General features: G+C 43.0%; 1 protein-coding gene across 1 annotated transcript in view; it reads right to left on the bottom strand.

Annotated features, from left to right (window-relative positions):
- Positions 1-17,417, bottom strand: part of LOC127417998 (5-hydroxytryptamine receptor 4-like) — a 151,873-nt gene that overhangs the window by 32,292 nt on the left and 102,164 nt on the right. The window contains exon 6 of the mRNA XM_051658303.1: positions 6,135-6,697. Coding sequence (XP_051514263.1) covers positions 6,135-6,697 — 563 coding nt within the window. The remainder of the gene's footprint in view (positions 1-6,134; positions 6,698-17,417) is intronic.

Genomic DNA, 17,417 nt, shown 5'->3' with positions numbered 1-17,417 from the left:
TCAAAACTTGGCATTTCAAGTAATATTTAATTAAGAAAATTTGTGTAACTAAAGTCTTATTCGTATGTGAGAGTACATCACTTTAACATAGTTGTCAATAGAACTATTTATTTCTTGAGGGATAAAATGTTTTAAGCAGAACAAAAATTATGTGCACCTTTAATTTGGGTATCGAGGCTGAGAATACAGAATTAAACTGTCAAGGAAAAAATTTGCAGTAAATTGCGACATGAATGTTGTGACATGCAGATGACAGTGACATGCCACTCTGTAATTGCTGTCCCTCTAAGACCCACACTGTTGACATTGCAGTGTGTCTCATTTCCATGAATCATTTAATTGGAGTGGTCATGGAGAGACCTGAAGCAGACAGGACTTTGGACAATGACAAAACATATTATTCTTACTATGTCAAACTATGTGTCACAGATAAAGGAAATAGCTAATTACGTTTTTGGACATTGATGTTGTGGAAGAATCACACAAAGAAATGTCTGGGTTATATTTCATAGAAAAACTAAACTAAAGAAAAAAAAATTAATTCTTTTTTGCACAAAGTGGCATTCTTTTCATGATATTAAAGCACATTTTCCTCCAAAAAAAATAAAATCTAATTCCCTTAGTGTAATGCAGTAATTTAAATTATATTCTTTTTACACAACTAACGCTTAAATAGTTGTTGTTCTCTGCTTGGATTGCTCATTCCAGCAGCAATCATCATGACCCCGGCCAGCAAATGATCAGGAAAACTGTAGATACTTGCAACTGTACTTCACAAATGCATTTTTTTTTTTTTTTTTTTTTTTACATTAGAATAGGCTTCATTTTCCTTATGCAAATTGCTTCATTTTCTTTATGCAAACAGAATCTCTTATGTTTTTCTTTTGTGTTTAGTATCATGTTTTTCACCATTGTTTAGTATTACATCTGCTGACCACATTCTGTCCACTTGGTCTCAGAATCAATGTCTATTTTATCTGGGGACAGCTTCCATTTTACTTGTCATCTTTAAAATGCAAAAACTAAACGATAGATTAACAAATGCATTATGACTCCCTCTCCATGCCAAAGTGTACCGTGAGATGGCCAAACACAAAGACAGTCTAAATGTCAAAATGGAGGTAATCCATTGGTGTTTCCATGGAAACAAAATCCACAGATCTGTTTTGAGAAAGTAATTTAAAAGAATTTTCATCATCATATGGCATCATATGGTTAGGATGAGAAGAAACAGTACAACAATATTCACTGTGTGCTCATTACCATGAGTACAAGAAACAGTCAGGACTGTGAGGAAGACGCAAAACCCAAGCAGCTTCAAATTAAACTTTCGGCCCTACAGATCTGGACCATATGCTTTTGGTGACAAAGCACACCTCAGGTTTTAATCTCACTTCTACGTTTCATTATTTGCAGGACTGACTATGCTTCAAAAATTGCAGCAAATTAAATATAAAAAGTATGCAACAAACTGAAAGCACTAGCAGTGAAAACAGAGCCGAAAGGCACTGATCTGAGGATTTGTGGACATGAGGTGCCCTCATCAGAATATTTTTATTTGGCCTCTTTGAATGTTTGTCTCCTCATCCCAGCAGGCCCACCACTAAATGTCACCAACAAGCCATGCATAAAAGCACTATTATAAAAACAATGGTAAACTCCAGCTATAAAAAAAAAAAAAAAAACATAAATTTTTTATTGATAGTTTTCTTATGCTTAGTGTCTTGAATTGTGGCTTAGAATGGCTTAAGTGTTGAATTACAACAATTCATAATAAAAGATCTAGAGAGAGGACCAGTCAAAGCATATGATAAAAGATACTGTAATTGTGAGCATCTATAAAATGCATGAATATGAGCATCATAAGAATTTGAGATCTTTTCACCAGAATGTTTGTGGAACAAACGTAATTTCTACAACTGGAAAGGAAAGTTAAAATCTTCAGAGCACAATAATAATATTCATAATTTAAAGGCAAAAAAAAAAAAAAAAAAAATATGTTGTTGCCACTTGCAATAATATAAGTGTACAATATATGTGCACACACTGCAAATATGAATGCCCTTCAAAAATGTTACATCATATTAATGTCTTTTATATACAGTATACCTCATTCACTTGTGCTCAGCATATTGTACATCTGTCCTCCATGTCTTGTTGCATTAATAACAACAGACACAGGCATGTATTCTAGATTTCCCTTGAGGGTTCATGAGTTCAAATAAACCAGCTGGCTTAAATCTTTAATCTTCACAGTATCAAAAATAACATGCTATGCTGTGGTTAAAGCCTGAGGGAGATTCCCTCAGTAGACCCCTCACAGCGAAGAGCATCTCTCTCTCCTCTACAAATCTCCTCCATCAGAGCACTTCAGCTGCAATGACCAACAATCACAACCATGTTGTGTAAGGTTAAGGCCATTTGGGAATTGTTGTGTTCTATTAATGCTGACACTGTATCCTGCATTACCAAATGAGCATTTAAAGTGATTACATCATGACAAATCAAACTCTTCTTGATCTTTTGAGATAACGCTTGAACACTTGAACACACGACATCCCACATTTACATGTCAACAGAGTTTTTTTGGATATTCAGAAACTTTGCTAGTCCAGTTACAGTTAAGTAATAAGGAGAAAGCTAGATATACACTATTATTCTTAAACACCAGAATAACTAAGAACTAAGAGTAAAATGTAGGAAATTCCACAAAACCCAACAGAAATTCCACAAAACCCAACATTAATCCCAACATTAGAGACTTTAACAAAGTCCCTGATTATTTCAGTCCATCCTTCACAGTTTCAGCAGCACATTTCAGCACAGATTCTTGCCTTACCTTGTCACAATATATTGCAGGCTTTCCAAAAGGCTGTAATTTAAGGATGAGGCAGTTAAAACTATATATGACCTGAAAGCAAGCTTGCAGCTCATGAGTAAAAGTGTGCTGTCTCCTTTCACATGTGAAGAGGGCATTTATATAAGAGTCTTAAAGGCACTGCAAAAAAAAAAAAAAATAAATAAATAAATAAATGGACCCATTTAATTGTAACGACAAAGAGTGAATGGGAAATTGTCATAAATAATTATGAATAATAATAAAATAATGATGCAAAAAAAAAACAAAAAAAACTTAACATTATACAGTAAGTGAACTGCATAAATGCATGCCTAAACCTAGTGAGCTGCCTCGCTGTCTCCTGCTGTCTTCTATGGCAGCATCCTAACTGAAATGGAGCCTTAAAAGAGCTCTACATTGGTGGCAACTCCATGCGTCAATCAAATAGCACTCCTCACGGGCAGCGCACGGGAGCAAGTAGGGATAGCTGCAATCCAGAGATCTCCAAATTAGGGTGGAATTTCCAGAAGGGGGCAGGGTAACTCTAGAAGGGGGTTAGGCCAGCTTCAAAAGGGGGCAACACTTCCACAGTTGGGGTTAGGGGAAGAGTTAGGTCAAGGGCTCTGTATATCTTTGCTAACAGTTTGGAGCTTCCGCCTCTTTTTGGAACTCGACGCAACTGATTTCAATACAGGTGACGCGAGAGGAACGACGCAATACTCTAATAAACATAAATACACATAACACACACACATTTATGGGTAAAATAGTAATTGTCCCAGGGAAGAATACATACAATGCTACCATAGAATTTAATGAAAATAAGATATCATATAAGGGAGGACAATTAAACTGCCTACCTTGTGGAATTGCCTTTGCGTCGGGAGCATGCCTATGATGACTTAAAATGCTGCCTCCTGTGGCTCACTAGGTTTAGGAACTGACCCAATTTTTGTCAGTTTTAACACCAAAATCTTGCTGTACAGAAAAGCTCTGATCAAGTAAAACAATCCACCTTCTCAATCAACGTTTTTCTTAGAATAGTTTGGAAATGCATAAAACAGATTAAAAAGTAGTTTTAATTAGGGGTGCATCGATTAATCGGCCACCAATTCTAAATCGGCAGATTTTTGTCTTAAAGAGCACCTATTATGGTTTTTCAAATATTACCTTTCGTGTAGTGTGTTATATAGCTGTTTGTGAATGTAAAAAAGTCTGCAAAGTTTCAAAAATCAAAGTGCATGACAAGTAATTCCAGTGCACGTTAGTAATTCCAGACTTACTTCCTGTACTAACCTACATAATTTGGTAACAAAAAACCCGTCTCTGGTCTTCACTGGCTGCTCACGAACAGCTTTGACCCACCCTCAAACACTACACTAAGCGTTAGACCAATCACAACAGACTGGGACATCTGACCAATCAGAGCATAGTAGGCTCTCTGAAAGGAGGAGTTTAGAATTAATCCTTTAGAACAGATCATTGAACGAGTCGTTTTTGACACTGGGGAAAAAAAGGTAATGCTGCAATTTAAATTATGAGCAAATTAAAGTGTTTTTTGACCTTGGATACATGTAAATCTATTGTATGAGACCTTTAAAACAAAATTAGGCACATTTAAAAACCATAATAGGTGCTCTTTAAATCCATGATCAGCGATCGGCCGATCGTGCCTAGATTCACGGCCGATCTTTTTTGCAGCACGCATACACAGCTACTCTAATGAATGAGTGCTTGCTCAGACATTGAAGCATACAGTGTGGCCACTGGAAGGTGAGTTGGTGGCAATTATAAGCATTCACGAATTTAAACTTTCAGACCTACTGTAATTTATATTAATATGCCGGTTTGTTTTAAAACGTGTAAGAATAACGTGTATGAAAATTAAGCTGCCCATTTTCTAGAGTCAATATGGTAGTAATCTGACGTGCTGCACTATGAGCATGGAGAGGATAAAGAGACTGCAAACAGGCATAAAAACGAATTAAACAACAAATAAACATGCAAATACAAATCTGAGTATATGTTATGTAACGTGAGTCATGACAATCAGGCGATGTGTGGAGTGATTGAGACTGTTTGAACGATCATGAGTGCTATTAGCTTCTCCACCTTCAACATAAGCACTCTCCGTGTCAATCAAACAAGCGCGCTCTCCAGGTGCTCTCCATATCTCATCAGTCACTCATCTCAGCACTATTCCCAATTTAATTGAGGATCCCAATTTAAATCAGACTGATGTTGGCCATAATGCCACTAATAACAGATATAACTGTTTAACCTTAAATAACAGCACCGCATCTTCACACATTTGCTTAATAATTATTGATTTGTATTGCAAAAAAACTCCAAAGGCGGTAAACAAATCACAAATACTAATGATTCCACACAGGAGCAGTTTTGGAGCTAATAATAGACAACTTTCTTATTTTTGAACGTACCTCTGCTGTGTGTGATGCCCTCATGGTTTTTACTGGTTGCCAGTATGTCACAATGACCTTTGATATTGACAACAGAACTATTCATAATTGTTTTCAATACAAATAAATGTTAGCAGTTCACAATTAATGTAATTTTACAGTGTGGGGCATAAACATAACTGCAGAATATGCAAGTGTGGCTAAGGGCACTTAAAAAAAAAAATAAAATAAAATAAAAAACGGTATTGTATCGGCCGATCTTAGCGTAAAAAAAATCTGTGATTGTATCGGCCTCAAATTTCCTGATCGGTGCAGCACTAGTTTTAATAGTTCAAGCAGAATCACAGTGAAACTGAGATGGCTAAATTTGAGGTTTATGCTCTCACATAATATACCGTATAACAGCCCTAGTTCCAATGTACAGATTATTTGTGTGCTCTTTTCTGAGTAAATGTTGTTAGGTCATGGAGGTGAACTATCTAGAAAGGTACCAAGGAAGAAAATTACACCTGACATTGACCAAAATGTATGTAAACATAATGCTGAGCATAACTCGAAAAAAATAAAAACATATGTTCACTTTCCATGGCTTTTCCATGACTTAAGATTTTAAAAGTTTTCCAGGCTTGGAAATCAAAAATTTTAAATTCCCTGATATTTCCAGGTTTTCAATGACTGTGTGAATCCTGATATTCTCATAACTGCAACTGTAATTCCTGTGTTTGCAACTTTATATCTTAGACTGATGTCCCCAGGGCCTCACAGTAATTATACTGTATGTTTCAAGTAGCAATGCACAATTCAAGAGAATCAATCAGAACCACAAAAGAGAAAAGAGAAGAACTAGGAAATTTTTTAATTCTTGTATCACTTACTTCAGGACGTGTGTAGAGCCATTGATCTGTGTAGCCGCGCAGGGCGTTCCAGGCCCTAGGATGGAAGGTCGACGGTAACGTTTATGTCCACAGCAGAGAATGATGAGGAAGGCACGACGGAAGGACTTGTTGAGGAAGGCGTAGAGGATGGGGTTGAGCATGGAGTTAATGTATCCCAGCCAGAGGCAAGCTGCCCACAGCTGCTCAGGAACACTGTAGTCTATGAAAGGATCCACCACATTTGTGATAAAGAAAGGTGCCCAGCAGAGGCAAAAGCAGCCCATAATGATGCAAAGAGTCTTGGCTGCCTTGGTTTCAGTGCGCATACGGTGGTTGCGTTGGTGGTCCGCGCTGTCCGAGGCTGCGTTCCCTGCTCCTCCTGCCCGCTGCAGCATGTTGATCTGCCGGGCGTGTTCTCGAGCCGTAACATAGATGCGCTGGTAGGCCAGCACCATCAGGATGAGTGGTAAGTAGAAGGCCACAACTGAGCAGGTCAGCGCATATGGCTTGTTCACCATGAAGACACACACTGTGGAGTTGCCGGAGACCTTCCGTTTCTCTATCTGTGGAGAGGGGGAAGTGTATACATTCAGCATATGGAAACATAGAAGAATGTGATATTCTTTTTCAAGATTTCTAGCGCTTCTCCCTTTGCATAAGTTCATTAAAATTCTATTCTATATTTCTCTGGCCTAAGGGAACAGTCAGTATGAGGAGACATTTTAAGAGCAGAGCTGGCACTTACAATACTTAATTTGGTCAAACACACATATGGACAGACTTCACTCATAAGGCATTAATTTTTTAATGTTTTGCTCAAAAACACAATATATAGAAACAACCTCAGTACTTTATCTGTTATTGTTTCCCCTTTGTCTTAATAAAACCTACTTGACAAATGATTAGCCTTTTAAAGATTAGCCTTAATTAAAATGTTTTTAATATCATGAGAAATAATAAATAAAATAAAAAATAATAATAATCTGGTAAGCGTGTGTAAACTTTTGGCAGGTATTGTATGTTTCCTGTCCTTGCCTTTATAAGCCCATTCAAACTGCAGGAAAGCATTTTTAAATTATCTGAACAGGGAAAAATATGAATATATGAAACATATGAAATCTGAATCCATGTTCCATTTAGAAATGTTATCACATTTAATTACATTAATTGCTTCACACAATAAATGACTGTGGATCACTCCAGGTGTCAAGTCGATCCAATCACAAACTCATGTGAAACGCATGCCCCTGTTCTATGAGACACATGGCAGATGTAAACAAACATGGATGTGCAGGTGCGCTCCACTGATGTTGCTGAAACACTGAGTCTCAAAAGAAATGGGCCGAGCGCATTTGGGTGCAGTCATGGGTGGAAAGACGGAGACTGAAACATGAGTTGGAGGTGAGTGCCGTTAAATGTTTAGCTCCACACTGAGCGCTTCTTGCCATTCCATTTCTTTTTGGTCCAGTGCCGTGGCAATGTGCGGTTGATTTCCAGTGGCTGCTCACCATTTGACTTCATATTTAAGTGGTGGAGAATCATATACTAGGAGATTTCCTCTAAAGTTGTCTCTAAAATATATATATTTTTTATATCCTCCAACTAAATAGAATAATTTCACCATCTGTCCTATTTGATTACATTTTTTGATTCCAGAGTTACTGAATCATCTCCATCTCACGTCAACGCATCCTAACCTTGTACGTGCTCTAAACATTAATCTTACGACTCTCTTCACACATAGCATCAAAGCTGAACCTTTCAGGTAATTTTACAACTTCTCTTTAAGGAAAACAGCCATAGCTAAATGTATCGTATTTTCAAATGAAAAAAAAAAAAAGTGAAAGTGACTAATTTCGGACATTATGAACAAGAAAAGAGAAAACAACTTCAACTTCAAGTCTGAATTAAAAATCTAGTGAATTCTACAAAACTTTTAAGTATGTCTATGATAAAGCTGTTACTGTAGACAAAAAAAAAAAAAAGACAAAAAAAAAAAAAAGAAAAACATAAATTGTGTGCAATCCAGGGGGTCAGGAATTGGCTAGTTAGCATTGCCCCATTAAAACTATACCATATGGTGCCAAAAAGCATGTTTCCTCATTGATAGCCATTTATTCTGGCTTTTTTTTCCCTCCAAGCAGTAGGCCTATACAGTATACAGTTAATTGCAAGTATACTGTATGATAGTTGTTACCAGTTACAGATTGTTTTTTGGAGGGCTCAAAAAAGTGTGAAATGGACTTCTATTTTTCCATATCTGCTACCACTGACGAGTGATCAGAGTGGCCATGAGCAACCTTAAATTGTGTACTTTGTGGGGTCAGCAAAGCATTATAGTGATGATGAGAAATGTTAATGGACAGCTCTCTCCGGGTATATTAGAACACCTTGGCTGCAACACACTCTGACGCAGGCATCAGTTGACTACTGAGAATTTTAGAGAGGTGGCTCGAGGAGTGTTTTAGAAAGCCAATTTGCTGTATTCAGCTTGATTTCAAACTGACCTAGCTCTTTCCACACCCACAAAATACGTCTTATGCATTCCTATCCGTCAAATGCTCCATCTGAACTTTCTCTAGTGTTCTGCTAAAACATTACAATTCACTGATTCTTCAGATAAGGGACAAAAACTGTTTAAAATGAATGGATATATTTGTAGACAAAGGTCTCAGCTAACAAAACAATGTAAGGGAACATTTTTCTATAAAAACGCTTTTTTCCCCCTAAAAATTTACATTTATTCACTTCATAACTTACATCTTACTGTCATTTGTGTCAACTCCATCAGACACACTAAAATGGATACAATTTTAATATGATACTTCCAACAAGACCACATAGTCTTAATTATCTAATAATAAATAAGTCATTAAATACATTCTATAATTATTTTAATTTTTTTCTGTTTTCACACTATTCTGAAAATTCCAGCCTGGTCTCATGAAATTTACGCGAACATGACAACATTTGTTAAATTCAAAATTTACGTGCTGTATAGCATGTTTGGCTGCAGGTTTCCAGTGAAATGTCCAGCTGGGGGCACCAACAGCAAGTAAAATGTGTCATATTCAGAGGCGTTTTTAAGGTGAATATTAGATTATTTAAAAAATAAAAACATACCTCCCTAACCTAAAACTTTTGCCTGAACCTAACCAATAGTGTTTTAAAATATAAATTAGACATTTAAAAAAGACATCCTTACCAAATCAACGCCTAAACTTAACCATTAGTGTTTTAAAATACAGTATATATGAGAAGTTAAAAAAGACACCCTTACCTTACCAGTGCCTAAATCTAAGCATTAGTGTTTTAAAATGCAGAAGCTAAATGAAAATGCACATTTCTGAAGCAATCACCTAATTTCAAAGGGCGCTTCAATTACTCTGTAATGTCATATGTCAGCTTGAGTTCATGGCTGGACTTGAACTGTGGTCCTCCATCTCTTAGGTGAGCTCCTGTGCAAGCTATTCATGTTGGAATAAGTGCATACACTATATGGCAAAAAGTTTGTGGACACAATATGTTTTTGATGAACATTTGATTTCAAAACCTTATGCATCAATTTCCTCCTTTGCTGTAATAACAGCTTCCACTCTTTTGGGAAGGAGTTCCACTATACTGTATGTAGTAACATGGCTGCAGGGATTTGCTCTCATTCAGACAAAAGGCTATCAGTGAGGTCAGGAACTGATGTTGGTCGATGGGGCCTGACTTACAGTTGCTGTTCCAGTTCACCCCAAAAGTGATCAGTGGGGTTCAGGTCTGGGTTTTGTGCAGGCCAGTCAATTTCTTCCATGCTAGACACAGTAAACCATTTCTTTATGGACCTCACTTTGTTCACAGGGGCATTGTCATGCTGGAACAGAAAAGGGCTATCCCCAAACAGTTGCCACAAATTTGGAAGCACACAAAGCCCAAGCCATTACATAAAGAAACATTAAGATTTTTCTTTACTGGATTTAATGGAGTAACCAAATTTGTTAATTAGAAGGGGGTGTCCACAAACCTTTGGCCATATAGTGTATATGTAGAGTCTGTAATACAAGCATTAAAATGTACTGTTTCTCAAAAGATGTGTTTGAGTAAAAGTGTGTGGATATCATAAAATAGCAGAGTCTGAGTAATAGTGAGAAAAATAAGTATTTATAAAGTCATAATCAGCCATTAAAGTCATGATTTGAGTGAAAGTGAATAAAACAGTTTTTGTAGCGCCTCTAGTGTTCATTTCTCCTGGAAACTGCAGGAAATTGTACCTGGAGACACGTATAACAAGTTCTGCAAAAATGTATATAGAGTCACATTTTCACTATGAGACCAGGTTGGAAAATTCTGATGGAGTTGACAAAATTGAATATTTTTCCATCTTAACCATGTGTTGTACTCTGGAGCTATTTAGTTTTTTTCCTGCTGCCTCTATAACCTAAACTCAAATGCCAAAATTTAGCCCACAATTCTTACAGAAATTATCACAATTGGAATGACGGAGTTGACATGTTTACATATATTCATTTGGCAGATGCTTTTATCCAAAGCGACCTCCAAAAGAGTAATACGTTATAAGCAATTCATCTTAAGGAGACAGTGGTACGAAAAGTGCTGCATTATGCAGTTTCACTAGCATCAGAATAGTAGTGCAAGACAGATTAGAGTGCAACAAGAATACTATATATACGTATATTTAATGAGTGAATGGTTAAGTGCTCATGGAAAAGATGTGTTCCCTGTCTGTTACTGTCGATATAGTGACACTAGGGGTTCGATCTTGAGAGCCCCAATCACCTTTGCTTAAAATAGAATTGGCGATTGGAATTTGCATGCCACTCTCCGCCCCCGGACATACGGGTATAAAAGGAGATGGCGTGCACCGCTAATTCAGATTTTTTCTTCGGAGCCGAATGCATGTTTGTGTTCATCCTCTCACCTTTCACATACGCTGCTGGATTTTACGGCACATATCATCTGTCACCCTCACATGGTTGAGTGCTGTATTTCCCCTGTGCGCTTCGGCAGCCTGAGCCTGCAGGTGCTAAAAGAGTATATTAGAAAGAGTATATTTCCTTCTAAAAGTGCTTGCGCAAATGCTTGGCCTCTTTTTAAAGATGTCCTTCCGTGTTTGCGCTATTGGATCATTATATCTCCCCTCCGGACAACCATGAAATCTGTCTCGAGTGCTTGGGGTGCCAGTACGCCGAGGCAGCTTTCGTGGAAGGGTTATGTTCTCATTGTGAGAACACGCCGATCAGAACGTTGTGGTTGCGGCTCACTTCCTTCTTCATGAAGCAAGGAGCCACCACGGCTGCTCCCCAACCCGCTCCATCCTGGGCTGATGTTCAGCCGGCCGGGTTGGCAAGCACTGCTTAAGTTTAGGCAACCCCCGAAGACCTCCCATCCCCCAGAATGCTCGTTCTATCCAGAAGAGCTGTCACGCGATACAGGTGGTCTGCCTCAGGGCGGATTTAATGTGTCGTTTGCGGCGAGGATGAGGTTTCGGTCGCAGCATTGGAGGGTGGGCTTCTGCTGTCGGAAGTGGACAAATCTTCTGAGCTCCCGCCCACGGGTGGTAGAGCACAGGATGAGGTGGACGCTGAGATGGCAGCCGTGCTTGCCCAGGCAGCTGCGAACATCGGGCTGAAGTGGAACCCTCCACCCTGCCCTGAGCATCCTGCCGCAGCTGGATGATTGGTTTCTGGGCTCGGAGCGCGACTCACGGCCGCGCTTTCTTCCCGGAAGTGCACGAGGAGCTAACGAACTCATGGAAGGCACCTTTTTCTGCCCGTACACGCTTCACAGGCTCGTCCATCCTAACTACCCTCGATGTCGAGCTCCCCCAAGTAGAGAGCACTGCATTTATGCCCGCAGGGTGCAGCCACCTAGCGCGACCAACCAAGGCTCCCTTCCAAGGCCTGTAAGTTCTCTTCCTCATTAATGACGAAGGCTTACAAGGCCGCGGGTCAAGCCACTTCTGCCCTGCACGCCATGGCCATCCTGCAGGTCCACCAGGCCAAGGCGCTGAAAGATCTGCATGAGGGTAAAGAAAATTACGGCACGCGCCCTGGGCTGGACGATGTCCACTCTTGTGGTCCAAGAGCAGCACCTGTGGCTCAACCTTGCGGAGATGCATGATGCCGAGTAAGTCCGCTTTCTCAATGCGCCCATCTCCCAAGGGGGGCTTTTTGGCGACACCGTCAAGGATTTCACCCATCAGTTCTCTATGGTAAGGATTAAGCATCTTGCCGCGGTGCGACTCGGCCGCCTTCAGGCCTCCAAAGTCCCGTGCCCCATCTGCTTCTTGCCAGAGCCGTTCCCCTGCGGTGCTGACCCCGGCTCCCTTACCATCGAAGCCTGTATGCCAGCCTCAGAGAAGAAGATCCACATGGTCGGTAAAACAGCAGTTTCCTTATTCCCTGGGTCAGCGCAATCACAACGGCCAGGCGCTGGAAGTCTTTCTGGTCAATCAAGCGAACACGAGTACCTCCCATTTCCTCATTCTCCTTTGAGAGACAGCCGGCGAACAGGTAAGTGTGCTGGTCTCTGTAGTCGCTCACCGGCCACCGTTGCGGGATTGCAGAGCAGCACATCCCCCCTGGGATGTCTTCCAGGTGGGGCGCCTGCTCTGCCTTGCCGTGAACCACCCTGCCCGGGCACGGTAATTCAGTCGTCCCCTAGGTGCCACTGGCGTGGAATCTGGAGGCCTGGTTAGCGCTCTCCAGCCCCTCACTGTGGCTCATCAGGACGATTCGCCTCGGCTACGCAATCCAGTTCGCCAGATGCCTGCCCAGGTTCAGTGGCATCCTCTCCACTATGGTGCAGGGCGAGGGTGTCTCTGTCCTCCGGGTGGAGGTTGCCACCCTTCTGGCGAAGGGAGCAATAGAGCCCGTCCCCATAGCCGAGTTGCGCAAGGACTTTTACAGCCCTTATTTTATCGTAACCAAGAGAGGGGGAGGGTCGTGCCCAATCTTGGATCTGCGTGCTTTGAACAAAGCCTTACACAGGCTTCCGTTCAAGATATTAATGCAGAAGCGCATCCTGGCATCAGTACGACATCAGGATTGGTTTGCGGCCATTGACCTGAAGGACGCGTACTTTCACATATCGATCCTTCATTGACACAGACCCTTTCTTCAGTTTGCCTTCAAGAGATGAGCATACCAGTACAAGGTCCTCCCCTTCGGTCTGTCCCTGTCCCCTCGCATCTTTACCAAGGTCGCAGAGGCTGCCCTGGCCCCGCTGAGGGAGAAGGGCATTCGCATTCTCAATTATCTCAACAACTGGCTAATCCTAGCTCACTTGCGAGATCTATTGTGTGCGCACAGGGACCTTGTGCTTCAGCACCTTGACCGACTAGGGCTTCAGGTCAACTGGGAGAAGAGCAAGCTCTCCCCTGTGCAGAGCATCTCTTTTTTCGGTATGGAGTTGGACTCGGTCACTCCCAAGGCACGTCTTATGACCAAACGTGCTCAGTCAGTGCTGAACTGCCTGAAGACCTTCAGGCAGAAGGTAGCAGTGCCAGTGAAACAATTTCAGAGGCTCCTGGGACATATGCCATCCTCAGCGGCGGCTCTCCCCCTCGGGTTGATGCATATGAGACCGCTTCAGCACTGGCTACAGACTCAAGTCCCGAGGTGGGCATGTTGTGGTCACGACAGATGCCTCGAACTCGGGATGGGGTTCCATGTGCAACAGGCAGGCAGTCTCGGGGCTCTGGACAAGGCCCCGACTCCTTTGGCAGAGCATTAACTGCTTAGAGTTGCTGGCGGTATTGCTGGCCCTGTGGAGGCTTCAGCCGTTTATTCAGGGCAAGCATGTGTTCGTCCAGACTGATAACACAGCGACCGTAGCGTATATAAACTACCAAGGTGGCATACGCTCGCGTTGCATGTTGCAACTCGCCCACCGCCGCCTCCTCTGGAGTCAGCAGATGTTGAAGTCGCTGCGAGCCACTCACCTTCCGGGCATCCTCAACCAAGCAGCGGATGCGCTCTCACGGCAGGTAACGCTCCGTGGGGAGTGGGGACTCCACCCCCACGTAGTCCAGCTGATTTGGGAGAGATTCGGGGAGGCGCAGGTAGACCTGTTTGCCTCCCAAAAGTTCTCTTACTGCCCCCTTTGGTACTCCCTGTCCGAGGCTCCCCTCAGCATGGGTGCCTTTTGAGGTGCAAGTATATGTCTCCTCCAGTGAGCCTCACTGCACAGACTCTGTGCAAAGTCAGGGAGGATGAGCAGCATGTCCTTTTCATTCTGCCGTACTGGCCCAACCGGTCTTGGTTCTCGGATCTGATGCTCCTGGTAGTAGCACCTCCCTGGTGCATTCCCCTGAGGCAGGACCTTCTCACTCGGGGGCAGGGCACGCTCCAGCACCTGCAGCCAGAACTCTGGAATCTCCACGTCTGGCTCCTAGACGGGACACGGAAGACCTAGCGCGTCTTCCGCCAATGATGGTAAGCACGATCACTCATGCTGTATGCCTTGAAGTGGCGTCTCTTCACGAACTGGTGTTCTTCCCGTCAGGAAGACCCAGAGATGCGCTGTCGTGTCTGTGCTGTCTTTTCTTCAGGAAAGGCTGGAGAGACGGTGAGACGGCTGTCTCCCTCTACCCTGAAAGTGTACGTGGCTGCCATAGCAGCTTACCATGACACACAGGACAGGAGGCCCTCATGACAGCACGACCTTATCAACAGGTTCCTCAAGGGCGCGAGGAGATTGAATCCTCCTAGACCGCGCCTGATTCCCTCTTAGGATCTCTCTGTGGTCCTACCTGCCCTACAGAGAGCCCCCTTTGAGCCCCTGGAGCAGGCCGAGCTCAGTACTTTGTCTCTGAAGACGGCCCTCCTGGTGGTGCTCACTTCTATTAAGAGGGTGGGGGACCTGCAGGTGCTCTCTGTTACCAGCAAATGCCTGGAGTTTGGGCCGGCACACTCTCATGTGATCTTGTGACCCCGGCCCGGTTACGTGCCCAAAGTTCCCACCACTCCTTTTCGGGACTAGGTGGTGAACCTGCAAGCGCTCCCTTCAGAGAAGGAAGACCCGGCCTTGTCGTTGCTGTGTCCAGTTTGCGCCCTGTGAATCTATCTGGACCACACGCAGAGCTTTAGATGCTCAGAGCAGCTCTTTATCTGTTTTGGAGGACAGCAGAAGGGGAAAGCTGTCTCCAAGCAGAGGCTAGCCCATTGGATTGTGGATGCCATTTCTCTTGCATACCAATCTCAGGACTTGCCGTGTCCCTTGGGAGTCCGGGCGCACTCCACTAGAGGTGTTGCATCCTCCTTGGCACTGGCAAGTGGGACCTCTCTAGCAGGCATATGCAGAGCTGCGGGTTGGGCTACACCCAATACCTTTGCGAGGTTTTAAAACCTACGCATAGACCCGGTTTCGACCCGAGTTTTATGCGGTAACAGCAGGTAGACAGGGCGGCCGGTTGTGTGTACCGCTTGCATTGTGCCTTTCCCCTTTTTCAAAGGTGATAATGTGCGCCTTTTTGTCCACAACAGTTCCCCATATCTGGTGAACCCCGGACGCCTCTTTAATTCTTAAGCACTGTCCAGTGACGAACTCGGCGGAGGAGTAACGACCAGGCCCAGTACTCGTTTTATGCCCCTTTTCAGGTGAGCCCGTGTGCTCGGGCTCAGTGCTCCATGTGTGGTGATTCCCCCTTGGTAATCCCGTATGAAGAGTTTCCACTGTTCGGTTTCCCCTTAGGTGAACCCTGTGTTTCCCCTCGCCAGAGCTTTCTCTGCCTCGGCCACTGTGGTTGCGTACCCTCTCTGTAGATAGGGTCCTCAGGTGGTATCATTCCATATGTGATCTTCCCCGTTGGTAAGTCCATGTGAGGTATTCTCCACATGTTAACCTCCCTCTGGTAGGATGTGGTCTCCATAGTGCTCTACTTCCTGGAGAGGGAAGAGCACTTCCCAGCACTATTCTAGAAAGTGCTCGGTGGGAAATTGCTTAACAGCAAACCAGGAAAGGCACCGCCAGTAGCCTACTTGGGTAAGTGCCTCCTCCCCCCTTAACGGGACTAGGGAGATGCCTTACCTAACTCGCTGGAAGGTCACGACGTGGTTGAGTGCTCACTGCGAGGCACGCAGCAGCTTGCCCGTGTCCACTCTTCCATGCCTCGTGACACGGTTCAGCACCTGGAGCATTTCCTATAGGAACCCCTAGTGTCACTACATTGACACAATGTCAAGTGAGTGACAGACAGGGAACATCTTGGTTACTGATGTAACCTCTGTTCCCTGATGGAGGGAACGAGACGTTGTGTCCCTCCTGCCGTGGCGCTGAACCGGCTGCTGACATGGCCGGGACTCTCTATCGGCTCCTCAGCAATAATCTGAATGAGTGGTGCACGCCATCTCCTTTTATACCTGTATGTCCGGGGGCGGAGAGTGGCATGCAAATTCCACTTGCCAGTTCTCATTGGCCTTTTCTATTTTAAGCAAAGGTGATTGGGGCTCTCAAGATCGAACCCCTAGTGTCACTACATCAAAAGTTGGGAAGGTCATTCCACCAATGTGGTACAGTGAAACCAAAAGTCCGGGAAAGTGTTTTGGTGCCTCCTTGTGTTGGTACAACAAGGCGCCGCTCATTAGCCGACCGCAGGCTTCTGGTGGGAACGTAGATCTGCAGAAATTATTTTAGGTATGCTGGAGCAGACCCATTGACTGTTCTGTATGCCAGCATCAGAGCCTTAAATTGGATACATGCATCAAATGGCAGCCAGTGAAGAGAGACAAGGAGTGGTATAACATGCGCTCTCTTTGGTTCATTAAACACCAGATGTACTGCTGCATTCTGGATCATTTGCAGGGGTCTAATTGCACATGCAGGGAGGCCTGCAATAATGTTGAAGCTGTGACCGCAGATACTTAAACATAGTTTGTTTAAAATATAAAAAATATCAAACTTCTCAGACCATGTGTCCTACTGTTGCATCCACCATGAGCAGGAAGTGGGAAAGTGGTCCTCAGCGTTATAGCTGATCATGACGTTTTCTGATTTATTCAAGATTGTAAAAACATTGATGTAAAGTGAGGACAACTTTGATAGGCAGTTTTTTTATGGAAAATATTATTTAAAGTTTACTTTATGTATTGTTTGATATCTTACAGATGCCTACCTTTCATTTGATATTTATATTTATGAATTTGTAGCATTTTTAAACACTTTGTTTGACAGTTTAACATTGTGACATCTTGCTGAGGACATATGTGCTTCCAAGTATAGAGCATGCATTTAAAAACAATCGAATGAAAGTATTAAAAAATATGAGTAATAAATGGC

The sequence above is a fragment of the Myxocyprinus asiaticus genome, chromosome 27, assembly GCF_019703515.2.
Source record: "Myxocyprinus asiaticus isolate MX2 ecotype Aquarium Trade chromosome 27, UBuf_Myxa_2, whole genome shotgun sequence".
Taxonomy (NCBI): domain Eukaryota; kingdom Metazoa; phylum Chordata; class Actinopteri; order Cypriniformes; family Catostomidae; genus Myxocyprinus; species Myxocyprinus asiaticus.
This window is presented reverse-complemented; position numbering and strand designations above follow the sequence as displayed.